The following is a 14,559-nucleotide window of genomic DNA, read 5'->3' on the forward strand; positions in this document are numbered from 1 at the left end:
ATGGTACCGGGTATCAGGCGTCTTACAACCACGACAAAACCCTCTTCAAACCAGGATGAATCCAGCTTCACTGCACTGTCAATGGATCGCATGCACTGCTATACATTTAAGCTTTATTGATGATACCCCCCCTCCCCCGAATCAGCGGATCAGAACGTGAAACGATGTCCAGCCGAACGTGGGGAACGAGTCGCTCTTCACATGGGCTATGTCTGCCTCTCTCTGAAGGCCTCCTCTCTCTTCGTGGCCACTTCATAGATTAGACCTGAAAACCAGATGAAAACATTTGGTGAGCGAAAGAGTCTGGTCCCTGTAATGTTCAGAAAGAGCCTCTAGGAGGCGCTCCACTAATGTCATTTCCTCAGACTGACAAAACGTCACGTCTTCATCTACTTCCTGTCATATTGATGATGTCACATTAACTTCAGAATAGAGAAGAAACTCGTGTTTGTTCTTTCAAGCAGAGGAACGACTTGGGAACAATCAAACCACCAGAGAGCCCTTACCGTCCAGAACCCGTCTCGCTGCCTCTTTCTTCAACAAACGGTCGTCCACCTCTGACATCAGCCACGGCAAGAAATTCGTCCGAACATCTGGAAACCAGAACCACAATTATCATAGACCTCATCTCTGGCTGGACAGAAACGACGCCTTCATGTGTCAGAAATGAGGAGAAGCTGATGGGGTTGAGACCGGAGAGCATCGCAGACACAAACACTCACCGTTCTCCACAGGGTCGTAGAAGAAGCCTTGGTTCCTCAGGGAGGTGAAGACCGTCAACATGGCGTTGGCCACGAACTTCTGACCCAACGCCCTGGCGGCGACCTTCTCTGCTGTCTCTCGTTCTCTCCTCAACGCCTCCCTCTGCTGGGCAATTCTACGTTCCTGTGGAGAGAAGAAAAAGTTCTACACATGGGTTCTTGAAGACAGTACTGGGTCCCTGTTTCAGGTTCTGTGTGTCCAACAGGCTCAACCTTCAGCTCAAGTTATGACTCTTGACCGTCCTCTAAGGTTGGATCAGAAGCTGATGGACTTCCTGTTTCAGGTCTGAAGATGTTTCACCGCTCATCAGATTCCTCTCAGGAGCTACGGAGGTCTCTGATTGGAGGTGAAGCATCTTCACGTCTAAAATACGAGTCCACTTGCTCTTATTTCAATGACTGATGAATCAGTAAAGGCATGAAATCCATGTTTCTATATAGTCTACGTACTTTCTCTTCTTTGCGTCGCCTCTCCGCCTCCTGAAGCCGCTGCACCTCCATCAGCTCGATGTTCCGGAGCTCCTGGAAGGCCCTCTGCTGGGCCTTCATGCAGGCCAGCTCCTCCTCCTCCATCACCTCCACCAGGGACTGCTCTACCGTCTTCCCCACCAGGACCTCCACCACCGGCCGAACCTCCCGATCGAAGTCAAACAGCTGCAGAGGATTGTGGTGTTAGTGTGTACTCTGACCCAGCAACACATTTTATCACACATGCACACATTCTACGTGATGATGACCTGGCTCTGGGAGTCTGTTTGACTGGATTCCTCAAACACAACTTTCACACAGGATTTCTCTGACATCATTTAAATACATCAAAACTGAGAGAACCTGATTGAGATGCTAACTAACACCTGGATTTACTCATCCAGAGCATCAGAGGGTATTTTACAATGATAACTTGGTCCTACAGTCTAAAAAAAGTCACATTTCTTCCATAAATAATATCTGAAACAAGACTATCAAGTTTTGTTAGAACTCTATGAAGGCTGTTGATACAGAAACTTACATCTCCGTCCTCTATCTGGGTTCCAACGTCTTCACCACATTTTGCAGGTATGAATAATGGACTTGGAGGTCTATCCAAGAACTCGTCGGTCTGGCAGACGGTGTCTTTAACCTCAATGACATCACTCAGCTCTTCAAGGTAACGCTCTGAAAATAAAGGTCGGGTTACAAAGACTCTGATTTACAACAACACATTTAAAAACCTCATCCTAACGCCTGTCTGACCCGTTTGGACATCGACGTGTTGTCTGCCCAGCAGCGGTTCTGGAGTCGTGGATCCCAGCTGCTCTCTGGCTCGTTTTCGACCGATGTTTCTCCTCGATGCCTCGTGTTGTCTTTGTAATTCAACACGATCCGACTGAGTCACCTTTGAACGGTGGATGAAAACACACACGGTCAGCATAGAGACACCAAAAGGAAAGGAACGCCTGTTAAATGGATGTTCTGTACATACAGTCGGAATGATGCGCTGGGCATAAGTGTTTCCTCTGACGACTCGGCGGTCGTACATAATATTTCCATAGCTAACAGGAGTCCTGTTGTCAGGGGGAAACAGATCATTTGGACAAGCAGCGAGATGAACGTGTTAACATGACAGACTGACATGTGTCTCGCTAGTCTGATAGCTGTAAAATTAGCACATACTAATTAAATTTAAAACAACTAAAATTTAAAAATTTAAAAAAATATATATTATACTCTCAGTCCTTGAATGTGTGGTTGAATGGATTTGAAGTGATGTAATATAATATGAATTAATGAATGCGAAAGTAAAGAGTAATAGTAAGTTGGTCATTAAAATTATAATACAAATAACTTTTGTTGACTTTGTGTCTTTAAATGACACAAGAATTAGATTAACACTAAAAAAAAAAAAGCAATCTTTGTCTTTTAATTATATCACATGACATAGATTAAATCGTTGGTGTTTGATAATTACATGACAGGAATATTTAAACAGCATTTGAGTACACACTTAATCTCCTAACTAGTTAGCTGGTTAGCTGCCTGTGCTAACACAAACCGGTAGCAAACACTCGTTACTGTTCGGCGGGAGGCTCCCGGTACTTGGGCCGGTTCTCCACGGCTCTGGGGCGGCTGGAGAACGTGTAACACCCGCCAGAACCCCTCTGGCCCCGCGAAACGAACGCCATTCTCCAAGGAATACAACTTCACGATCCAAGGATGATTGTTGTAGCAACCGTATCCAGGAAGTCACCTACCTCACTTCCGCTATGAAGACGCTCGACACCTGTGACGTATAATAATTAAATATTTTATTTTTAGCACTTCGTACTTTTTCATTCTAGCATATTAATATTACTATGATTTACCAGATAAAATAAATTAACTAAAATATAGATTTTTAAAACTAATTGTGTTCCGAGCTAACTAGCTAGTCAATACAAATACAAATACTGATGTTTAGTGAATCTTTCTTAAATATCAAATAGCACTTTTATTTTTTTAAAGAACCAATTATTCTGGGCTTTAGAATTAATCACTTGTTTACTTTCAAGGATTATTAAAGGATATTAATTATTGATATTAATGATATTATTATTAAAGCATCTACAATATTTTGTTTTTGATCATTATTTAGTATTAGTAGAATCACATATTTGTTGATTTAAATGTTTGTTATGTCCAAATTAAATCCCCACTAGACTTCCCAGAAATAATTCCTTCATTTCCCGTACCACTTTTTCCACTCTCGTAGGTCACGGGGGTTGTTATCCCCGCAGACTGACAAGCCATGAGGTGACAAGATGCTCAGTGATACCAAAAAAATTCAAAAAAATCACAAAACAGAAACGAGAAAGCTTCAATCTAATCTGACATCTGGGAGGGGCTGCGGACGCACCTGGCCGGTTTGAGGTACCTGAGGGCGATTCACATCTACGGGAGAGGAGTACTGTACACTATCTTCACCAGCAGACTGTTAGTTGAGGCCTCCATGGTGACCAGCTACATGAGATATCTCCAGCAGCATGAGCTCCATGGCGTTGGCCCCGGATGAGACTCCTTCTACGGTAGACTGACCCTTCATCAGGAGGATTTCTAGAAAAATACATAAATTAAAATCAATAAAAATTAACAATACATGCACCATTTGAAAATGAATGCATGATCAAAGCAAATACTTTATTTCAAGAAATTGTTCCAAATTCATACAAATACGACTAAGTACAGGTGGTTCTCAACTCACGAACATTCAGTAGATATTGGAAATATATGTACGTATTATAATATATTACAGGTTTTTATTCTGATTTATTGTACAGTAACTTGATATCATGAGCTTTTAACGGTTTTCTCGTGATTTTTGGACAGAGGTTGAGAGAAATGATGTAAACCTGATTTACTTTTTCGTGTATTTTTTGTGAACTGACGTATAATCAAGAACGACTAAACTAAATGACATGAACGTGTATTTTATTTATTATGTTTTGTTTTTATTTTCCTGGAATTGTTTCTGGTCAGTTTTAAGGGAATAGAACTTTAATATATAGAGTAGAAATGACATTTAAATGACCTCAAATGGACATTAGAGTTTGAAATTGGATAAATAACAACCTACGAACAATTCAACTGATGAACAGTCTCTCAGAACCAGTCGTGTTTGTAGGTTGAGGACTTCCTGTAATATAAGTTATAAATCTTACACAGTTAAAGTAATAAAAGACCATTTGAGATGAACCAAATAACAGACAATATCTGATAATAAACAACGTTTTGAAGGTGTAGATACTTACTGGGGTTAAGGTGACAGAAGACATGGCTGACTCCTCTTCATCGTCCTCATCCGGTCTCTTGGGGACTCTTCTCTCTGCTCTTCCTGGATATTTTCTCTTGTGTTCACTAAACGACCAAAGGAGGAAAAGCCCAAAAATTGTTGAAAAGTCAAAACGGCAAAAACTTCAAAAACACAGCAAACAACACATTTAAAAAAAACACAAACCTAGCCGAAACATGAAAAACACGAAAAAAATCACTTCAGAATAAAATATTTAAACTATTATTTAGAAGATTTGGATTAATTTACACATAACATACCTCTAAAACTTTGCTAAACTCCCAGAACCCGCACCAAAAGTTTGTCTGAATCCTCCTGCCCGGACACACCTGCGGCGCTCAGTCGTTACCGTAAAACACAGAATAGAAGGACAAAGCTCCGTTTCACAGCTGTCAGGGATTCCAGCTGCCCGATGTGGTGATAAATACAGTCAGAGGAAAGATGGTCAGGAAGCAGGGACAGATTTCCTGATCATTGTTTGTTTGTCCAGCTGTTTGTTTGTTTGTTTGTTTTCTCGGTGTTCTGTCTGGTCTTCAGTCCTGAATGTGTCGACTTCGTCCACCCACCTGTTCAGCACCGTGTAACCTGTGGGGGGCGCTGCAGCGCCTTTACACGTCAGGAGGAGCACAGAGTGGACAGGAGCGGACGACATTCTGATCTTCGTGGAAACAGTAATGACTTACTGAGTTTTTCTGAGTGGATTCTAATAATTGATGGTGTATAAAAGATCCTCGTTATTTTTAATGTGTGATCTTTAACGTCTTGTTGCGCAGTTTCTTTTATAAACAAAAGTGAAAGTAAAAAATCGCTGCTGACTGACGTGTTGAGAATAGTTGTTATAACGCCTATAAATGTGAAAATGTGTGATTTAAAATCCTGTTTTGTGACAGATTTATTTTTCTATCTCGTTCAGACTGTTCAGAGTCTCCTCTGAGGTGACTTTGACATTTTTAATCATTCTAACAGGATAGAATTCAAAAGGTTTGTTCATGGGAAGATTTATTTAGTGTTGGACACTTTGAATATTTGGGACGAACAGCTAAAATTGATAATTCCTACATTTAAAAATTTGATGAATCGTTTCTTATATGGGGCCAGGTAGAGATTCATCTGCTGCTATGCATGTGTCTAATTTCCACAGGAAGTGACGTCATAATTTGTTTTTGACTGAAATAAATGTTCCCCTGATGTTGGAAGACATTGTGAACCAAAGGTGTTAGATGTACTCGGACTCTGGTTCTGGATCAGTGTCCAGTCGTTTCACCAACAGCTGAAGAGTTCAGATCTTTGCTGATTACATCACTCTTCTGTCTTTCAGTCATGGGAGGACAACCATGCAAACAGGAAAGGCAACCATGGAGGACAATAAACTGGGGGTGGGTTTGTCTGGATCTCCAGTCTGTCTTGTTGTGTGACAGTCGGGTTCTGCCCTCCTGTCCATTAGAACTAACTTCCAGCTAAAGCTGTGTAAAAACACACACGTGATCATGTTGTCGTCCCTGATCAGAGAGAACACCACAGTCCTGCAGAGGGTGAAGGAGTACAGCCCCCAGACTGAAGGTCAACAGCTCAGGGTTCTTCTCATTGGACCGGTTGGAGCTGGAAAGTCCAGTTTCATCAACTCGGTCCAAAGTGTCTTTCGTAAAAGACCCTGGGTCCAGGCTTTGGTGGGCGAGGATGAACACTCTTTCACTAAAAAGGTATGAAGAACCTTGGATTGTGTTAATAAAGATTGTGCTGATCCACCACACCTTCAGTGTCAACCGGTGTGATGGAAGTTCATGTTCTGCTCTGCAGACTTTAGCCTATGATCCTCTGCTGTAGACCAGCATGTGATTAAAACATGCAGGAGATAGACTAGACCAGAGGACACTGGATAGATCCTGTACCCCCACCAAGGTCCAGCTTTCGCTAATAATTAAACACCAGAATCTAAACTTCAGAACAACAGCGCCAGGGTTCTTCCAGGGAAGAGTTGACAAATGTTCTTAACAACGACCGTAAGCTGAGATAGATGGATACTAGTGGAGGAGGAGACCATCAAACTAGACTATGTTGACGAAATAGAAGTAAGCATCAAAAGCCGTGGACACAAGGCGTGCACTTGTTTGCGGATATGGGAAGGGTTCCTTGAACGGGGGCTCAGTGGCAAAAAGCAGAACTGCAGAACAATAGTCACATATGGTGAAGCTTGTTTGTTCATATCGTCGACTGTTCATAAGTAGAGGACTATGTTTAGATGTAGAGACCTGAAAAAGTTTTTTTCATAATAGCATTTCTTTAATGAATAATCCCATGATGTCCTAGAAATAAATTGAATAGCTGAATGATGGAGAAGGACACTATCAAACTTGAGGAAATAGAAGCAAGCATCAAAAGCCAAGGACACAAGGGGTGCGTTTGTTTGTGGATATGTGAAGGGTCCCTTGGACAGGGGCTAAGACCTGAGGAGACAGAATGCAGGGACCTAAAACTGTTCTGGAAGAGTGTAACGCAGTTTAATGTGTGCTGAGTAACAACGTGTTGACTTCTCTACTATTTTTAGTACACAACTTACAAAGTCCAAAAAGAAGACAGACAGTCTTTCTACCCTTTTGTCTTCAATGACACCATGGGCCTGGAGCAACAGGGAGTTCTTGTGGAGGACATCAAACTGGCGCTGAAGGGACATGTGAAGGACGGCTACACGGTACGGTTCTTGACAACTGTAGAATTCTTCTGTAGTATGTACTCATGGAACAGTGATTGAAATGTATGGAATGCATTTGTTCTATAGTTCAATCCTGAATAAAGGTTGTCAGAGGACAGTGGTTTCTACAACAGAGCTCCAACTGCCAACGACCGAGTCCATGTTCTGGTGTTTGTCATTCCTGCAAGACTGGTATTCCTACCCATGGATTGCATAATGCACAAACAAAGTGATGAAAACATGAACAACTTACAACAGTATAAGAACATTCTGCCGAAGTTTCAAGTCATCAGGAGGGAAGCCAGTGATCTGGGTAAGAACAAAACTCTGGGTGTTGTTCTGGTCGTGGGTTTTTAACAAGGACAATATGAAACTTTCTAATGAGACTCAAAACTTTGTTCCCTGTTGTTTGGCAGGAATTCCTCAAGTGGGTATTATCACTAAAATTGATGAACTCCACCACGGAATTAATACAGATTTACACAACACCTACAAGAGTCTCTACTTGCATATGAAGGTATGTTTGACTGGTGGTGAATATTCAGACGTTACACCTCCAACCACAGGACAGAATGACAACAGAAAGATGTCAGACTACCCATTTTTGTTTGTGCTCATTCTGAATCGCTACGTCGCCACCTGCTGTCCTGGCACTGCAGCGTTTTCAGCCAGTTCAACAGATCCGTGTGCACCAGCATGTTTTTAAACCGTTACTTTCAGGGTAAAGATTCCTGAGAGTTACTGAAGTTTAAGAACCAGCCAGCTTTTAACAGAACATAACCAGTGAGTACTGACTGGTGATCCACACTGATGTGCTGGTTTCACCACACATCCCTATCTCGTACGGCCATGATCTCTGGGCACAGACCATAATAAATCTTCTTTTCCTTTCGGTTTTTCCCTTCAGGGGTCACCACAGCGAATCAGTTGCCTTTTGATTCGCATGTTTGATTTGGCAAAGGTTTTACATCGGATGCCCTTCCTGACACAACCTTCTGTATTTATCCGGACTTGAGACTGGCACAATAAGATACTGGATTGTGCCCTCCTATGGCTACATGAGACACTTATGTATTCTTACTAAATCAGCAAGGTCCTGTGGTATGTCAGCAATACCAATGAAATAATGTACTATCCACAGCTGCATGTAGGAGACTGACATTTAGCTGTAGTTACAAAGCTAACTGATGGAATACTTACTGTTGAAATCTGCCGGTGAAAAAAAAAATCCTTATTTAAATTAAATGTAAGAATTTCAATTTCTACACAAATGATGACTTATCACATATAGTACAATATGTGCCCATATACTTCTGCATCAAGATTAAAACTGATCCTGACTTAGACCACTATGAGGAGAACAGCAACTTCTCACCTTCTCAAAATTGAACCCTGCACAGACCACAATAACTAAAAGTTTTTATTACCGTTAGGTCATAGCTGGTCCAAAGGGTGTTCTGAGTATCAGAAAGTCATTGACTGTTCAGAGCTGTGGTGTTGTGATTGTTTTTAGATGGACATGTTCAGTATGGAGTCGGACATCCCAAAAAATTGCATCTTCCCGGTGAAGAACTACACTTCAGAAACCTCCCTAGACGAGAAGGTTGACTCTCTGATCCTGAACGCCTTGGAAAACATCATCAACTTTGGAGACGACAACATCAACCTCCGGAAGAGTAGTGAGAGGCTGGTCAATTTCTAACAGCATGTCACCGACAACATTTTGTAAATTAATCATATCTGAAATCAGCTTTAATTTGTGACGCTCAGTGTTCATTCGATGCTTCTTGTGTGTTTTATCATAGCACGACAACAACACATCTGTCCAGATATTTCATTTCACTGAAGCTCACTGTGTTCACGTTAGTGAGTCGTTAATCTCTAGCAGACGTTACACCAATCCACTGATTGATCCACAGAACCTAATATCACTAAATGTAACTTGGAAGTGATTAAAATTGTAACAAGTGAGTAAAGAACTCTTCTGAGCCTCTGTAGTGTCCGGTCCTGTTCGTCAGAAGCGTGGTGAAGCACTATTTTTCCCCCCCCCTGACTTAAGGCTTGAAGGGCAGGAGGTTCAGAGGAAGGCACGAGGGCAGATAATTCTTATCTTTTTAGTTGTAATCCTCATTTGTTGTGTTCCACTCCAGTGTCTTAAGTGTGTTTGTAGTGTTACACATCATTCATGTTGATCTTCCACAGCATTCCCATATATTTTATGACAGTTTGCTGCTTCTCTGCATTCACTGTCAGATTGAATCTCATTCACATGTCAGTCAAAATGTGTTGTATGTGATCCGTGTAAAGTGGAAATCATGCATCTCTCAGGTTTGTGCTTTAATTCACCGACTTGTCTCGACTTTCATCATAATAAATGCGATAGACTGAGAATACAAGAACAAAAAAATGTACGGCGATACTTCATGATTATAAAATATCTCCAGGAGGAAAAGACGTGCAGGAAAACATCTCTGCAGACACCAACTGTTGATGACGTCAAAGTTTCAACGTGAATTTATATAAATTAATTAAATATAAAAAAATATATATTACATATATATTTATGAGTGTTTAAATGTTCGCGGTTAAGACAAATATGACTCCCTGGTGACACGTCGTCATTAAATGCGTTATTTTTTTATAGAATGACACATTCTTGTATAAAAACATACAATTTTGCGTTGTTTTTTGTGGATTCTGTCACCTTTCACTGACCGTATCGTTCTTGTTGCCGGAAATGATCTGCGAGGCTGAGAGAAAAAAAAAGTCGACGGTTGATGACGACAGCGGAAGTTGGAGCAAAGATGGCGGCCGTGGCCCTGTTCGCGGAGCTGAAATATCGGGACGGGAGAAGAGAGACAATCGACGTTAGCGTGCAAAATAATCTGGGTTCAGTGATCGCCGGGATTAAGGAGCTAAATGCTAACGTGTCGCAGCTTCTCAGCGACTTGGTGGCGCGAGAGAAAACCCACGGAGACTGCGCAGGTGAGCTGACTGAAAGCCGTGGCGACTCCCCCCCCTAGTGGTCACCAGTGGAACAGTCCGGTACCTGTCGAAGGTGAAACCCGTTTGTTTTGTGGGTTAACAGGATTTATTTCGTGTTTCATGTTCTTGTTACTATAGGAGAGGAAGAAGAGGAGGACAGTGATGATGAAGAGGAGAACAATGAACCACAGCCTCCAGCGAAAAGAACGAAGATCTGAAACGAAAAGCACGCGACACGCCAGATCTTTTGGATTGGACTCCAAACTAAAGATGGCAGATGATCAGCAACAGATGAAAATAAAAATGGTCTTTTCAGGCTGTCTGGTCTTTGTCTACTTGACCAGCGACCAATCGATCAGTTATCGTTTACCACTGGAGAGACGAGGTGTCCAACAACCAACCAATCAGAAACCGATCGGAAGAACCAATCAAACATTTAAGGGGAAACGTCTTACCGTTTGGTTCCATGTCAGACATCACAAGGAGGAAGATGAAGCCCAGACATCAGTGCACATTCCTGAACGATGAAGATCCCAAGAGTCCACCAGAGGAAGTCCTGGAGTCACAAGTCACCTGACTGGAGTCACAGTCACCTGACTGGAGTCACAGTCACCTGACCGGAGTCACAGTCACCTGACTGGAGTCACAGTCACCTGACTGGAGTCACAGTCACCTGACTGGAGTCACAGTCACCTGACCGGAGTCACAGTCACCTGATTGGAGTCACAGTCACCTGACTGGAGTCACAGTCACCTGACTGGACTCCAGAAGAAACCCTCTGGTGGGTCTGAAGGGTTTGTCATCAGCTTCATTTCTTTTAAACCTGACTTTTGCCAATTTTAATGAAAATGTTTCTCCACAATAAAACATTTTTTTTATTTTATTGATGTTACAAAGTTGTCATGGTAACCCCTGTCACTCCCCTTGAATTTAAATAAAGTATTTTTTATTAGCTGCTCATTCCCCGACTACAGAATCTACAAAAACCCCGGTGCTGTGAACGCCCCGCTGTGGCGTCAACTTGAACCCGTCCAAATATGGTCGGTTTCTGCACGCCGCCGCTGATTGGCTGTTCTCCGGCACTGACGGCGCAGCGGTTACACATCTCAACAACTGTTGCACACAACAGGGAAACAGTAACAAAGCATTTTCTCAGATTGTGTAACCATAGCAACAGTAATGAAGATCTAAACCAGCCACACAGATGGCGGTAGGTCGATCCTCCAGCCAATCACAGCAGCCGAGGAGAACCGAACAGTCGACGATGGCGGAAGTCTAAACTCCTCTCCAGAGGCTTTAATTCCAACAGGAGTGTTTGTTAAACTGTTCAAAGGCACACAGGAAATGACATCACAAACATCAACACAAACACCTGTTTTTGTTCAGGCTCCTCCTCTGGCCATAGCTCCACCCCTTTGTGCGTCAAGGAGGAAGCTGCCTGTCTGATTGGTGGTCCCCTTCACGGTGGTGGTGGCTTTTCAGCCGTGCTCTCTACGTGTCGATGAGTGGCGGGCCTCTGTGATTGGTCGGTTTGTTGGCAGCGCGGCGGCGGCTGCACAGCAGGGCGAGGCAGACGGGGAGGATGCAGTAGCCGACGGCTCGGGGGTCGTCTCTCGTGCAGGAAAACAGGAAGAGGAAGAGCTGAAGGTACGGCAGCAGGAAGACCGACGCCCACATCCACACAGGAAGCGGTGGCAAACGAGCGCTGATGCTCTGAGGCCAGCTGATGGGCGGGGGCGGAGCCGAGGGGCTGGCTCCGCCTCTCCTCACATGCTCCAAACTGAAGCTCTGGACCTCAAAGGTGTAATACGCCAGCATGGCACTGAGCAGCAAGTAGAGAGCCACGCCCACCCATCCCATCCGCTGACGGAAGTTCATCATCCTCCATACTGCAGGGACAACCAATCACAAGCCGATACAGATCAATACAGGCTTGGCTTCAGTAGCGACACTGGATCATCAACTGACTGCTGTTGATGATCAGAAAAACTGGTGGACAGTTTCTTGAAGTGTTTTCAAGTGTTATGATTCCATGTCTTCATTCTGGTTTATTGTACAGTAACATGACTTATGATCTGTAACGGTTTTCTAGTGATTTCTAGAGTCCAGTATCTGTGGTGGACAGACGCGAAGTCCAGAGAAACAACATAAACTACTTTTTTTTTAAACTGACGTATAATCAGAACGACTGAACCTGTATTTTTTTTTATTATGGGATGTTTTAATATCCTGGAATTGTTTCTGGTCAGTCTGAAGGAATAGAACTTGAGTATTTAGAGCAGTAATGACATTACTTTAGTATTTACAGTAGTAATGACATTACTTGAGTACAGTAGTAATGACATCACTTTAGTATTTACAGTAGTAATGACATCACTTTAGTATTTACAGTAGTAATGACATCACTTTAGTCTTTACAGTAGTAATGACATCACTTTAGTCTTTACAGTAGTAGTGACATCACTTTAGTCTTTACAGTAGTAGTGACATCACTTTAGTCTTTACAGTAGTAGTGACATCACTTTAGTCTTTACAGTAGTAGTGACATCACTTTAGTCTTTACAGTAGTAGTGACATTACTTTAGTCTTTACAGTAGTAGTGACATTACTTTAGTCTTTACAGTAGTAATGACATTACTTTAGTCTTTACAGTAGTAATGACATTACTTTAGTCTTTACAGTAGAAATGACATTACTTTAGTCTTTACAGTAGTAATGACATTACTTTAGTCTTTACAGTAGTAGTGACATTACTTTAGTCTTTACAGTAGTAGTGACATTACTTTAGTCTTTACAGTAGTAGTGACATTACTTTAGTCTTTACAGTAGTAGTGACATTACTTTAGTCTTTACAGTAGTAATGACATTACTTTAGTCTTTACAGTAGTAATGACATTACTTTAGTCTTTACAGTAGAAATGACATTACTTTAGTCTTTACAGTAGTAGTGACATTACTTTAGTCTTTACAGTAGTAGTGACATTACTTTAGTCTTTACAGTAGTAGTGACATTACTTTAGTCTTTACAGTAGTAGTGACATTACTTTAGTCTTTACAGTAGTAGTGACATTACTTTAGTCTTTACAGTAGTAGTGACATTACTTTAGTCTTTACAGTAGTAGTGACATTACTTTAGTCTTTACAGTAGTAATGACATTACTTTAGTCTTTACAGTAGTAATGACATTACTTTAGTCTTTACAGTAGAAATGACATTACTTTAGTCTTTACAGTAGTAGTGACATCACTTTAGTCTTTACAGTAGTAGTGACATCACTTTAGTCTTTACAGTAGTAATGACATCACTTTAGTCTTTACAGTAGAAATGACATTACTTTAGTCTTTACAGTAGTAGTGACATTACTTTAGTCTTTACAGTAGAAATGACATTACTTTAGTCTTTACATTAGTAATGACATTACTTTAGTATTTACAGTAGTAATGACATTACTTTAAATGTCACTACTCTAAATCATAAATGACCTAAAATGGAGATTCCAGACTGATATTTAACGTATAGCGACTCAAAAAAAACAATTCAACTTATGAACAACCTATCGGAACTAGTTGTGTTCGTAGGCTGGGGACTAGCTGTAACCTACCTGTAGGTTGTCTAAGATCAGAACTTTTCTCCCCGGGTTGGTGAACCCTGAAGGGCAGTGACAGAGCGTCTCTCCCCGGTGGGGTTCGAACCCACACCCGGACGATCACCTCCTTTAACACCTGATCAGTCGTGGAATCAAACCTGAACGTAAACACGAGTCTCGCTGATTTTCTCACCGTGAAACGACCGGAAGTCGTTTCGCGTACAAATGTTTTCGTTCCCTGCACAAATCCGTTCGTTCACACCCAGTTTCGGGACAACGAAGTCTACCTGGCTTCACCTTTCAGTCATCCTTCAAACCAGCTGACTTCTGAATGGCTTCCTGCCTCCATCTTGCTCTCCGTTTATTTCCGCCTAGCATCCTGCTAGCAGTCGTTAGCCGTCTCGGACCAATATCTCGTCTTTTATTTCATTCCTACCTTCCGTTGCGCGAATTCTTTCGATTTAAAATCCTGCTGTTGATTCCGTTTTGGCTCCGTTCCTTCCCCGGTCCCGGACAGCCGGGAGCTCTCCAGATCCTTTTCCTGTTTGCCACCTGACACCCATTTATGACGTCATCAAAGACGCGACCCACCAACTCCCTCTACTGGTCAAACTGCGTGACTACATTGGGGCTTTCTCAAGCTGCAGGTGAAACGCGAGGATTTCTGGGGGAATTTGTGGAGAAAATAAAGATTTAGAAAAAAATGATGAATATATATATATATATATATATA

The 14,559-nt window shown here is 42.0% G+C and overlaps 2 protein-coding genes and 1 pseudogene across 6 annotated transcripts; 1 reads left to right on the forward strand and 2 right to left on the reverse strand.

Moving 5' to 3' along the window:
• Positions 1–50: 50 nt before the first annotated feature.
• On the reverse strand, positions 51–10,240 carry rsph3 (radial spoke head 3). 4 transcript variants are annotated; one of them, XM_068342505.1, is made up of 11 exons: positions 9,971–10,240; positions 4,526–4,631; positions 3,634–3,830; positions 2,814–3,021; positions 2,224–2,305; positions 1,995–2,136; positions 1,771–1,916; positions 1,212–1,415; positions 723–885; positions 507–593; positions 51–265 (listed from the first exon to the last, which is right to left on the reverse strand). In XM_068342505.1, exons 4-11 carry the CDS (start codon positions 2,921–2,923, stop codon positions 207–209), a joined length of 993 nt encoding a protein of 330 aa, XP_068198606.1. In that variant the 5' UTR covers positions 2,924–3,021; positions 3,634–3,830; positions 4,526–4,631; positions 9,971–10,240; the 3' UTR covers positions 51–206. The 4 variants fall into 4 exon arrangements, with proteins under 4 accessions (XP_068198606.1, XP_068198607.1, XP_068198608.1 ...); XM_068342506.1 differs by lacking the exon at positions 9,971–10,240 and adding an exon at positions 4,827–4,942; XM_068342508.1 differs by lacking the exon at positions 2,814–3,021 and having other exon boundaries at positions 58–265.
• On the forward strand, positions 5,144–10,245 carry LOC137613353 (interferon-induced protein 44-like; annotated as a pseudogene).
• Positions 10,246–11,107: 862 nt separating this feature from the next.
• tmem251 (transmembrane protein 251) lies at positions 11,108–14,423 on the reverse strand. 2 transcript variants are annotated; one of them, XM_068342509.1, is made up of 2 exons: positions 14,263–14,423; positions 11,108–12,129 (listed from the first exon to the last, which is right to left on the reverse strand). In XM_068342509.1, exon 2 carries the CDS (start codon positions 12,119–12,121, stop codon positions 11,732–11,734), a length of 390 nt encoding a protein of 129 aa, XP_068198610.1. In that variant the 5' UTR covers positions 12,122–12,129; positions 14,263–14,423; the 3' UTR covers positions 11,108–11,731. The 2 variants fall into 2 exon arrangements, with proteins under 2 accessions (XP_068198610.1, XP_068198611.1); XM_068342510.1 differs by lacking the exon at positions 14,263–14,423 and adding an exon at positions 13,842–13,967.
• Between the last annotated feature and the right edge of the window lie 136 nt (positions 14,424–14,559).

The sequence above is a fragment of the Antennarius striatus genome, chromosome 19, assembly GCF_040054535.1.
Source record: "Antennarius striatus isolate MH-2024 chromosome 19, ASM4005453v1, whole genome shotgun sequence".
Taxonomy (NCBI): domain Eukaryota; kingdom Metazoa; phylum Chordata; class Actinopteri; order Lophiiformes; family Antennariidae; genus Antennarius; species Antennarius striatus.

Excerpts from the sequence above, each read along its gene's own strand:
- tmem251 (XM_068342509.1), bottom strand. The coding sequence starts at position 12,121 with ATGATGAACTTCCGTCAGCGGATGGGATGGGTGGGCGTGGCTCTCTAC.
- rsph3 (XM_068342505.1), bottom strand. The coding sequence starts at position 2,923 with ATGGCGTTCGTTTCGCGGGGCCAGAGGGGTTCTGGCGGGTGTTACACG. Across the intron at positions 1,416-1,770 it reads CCCAGATAGAGGACGGAGAT|CTGTTTGACTTCGATCGGGA; the intron begins GTAAGTTTCTGT and ends AATCCTCTGCAG. Across the intron at positions 594-722 it reads CTACGACCCTGTGGAGAACG|ATGTTCGGACGAATTTCTTG; the intron begins GTGAGTGTTTGT and ends TCTGGTTTCCAG.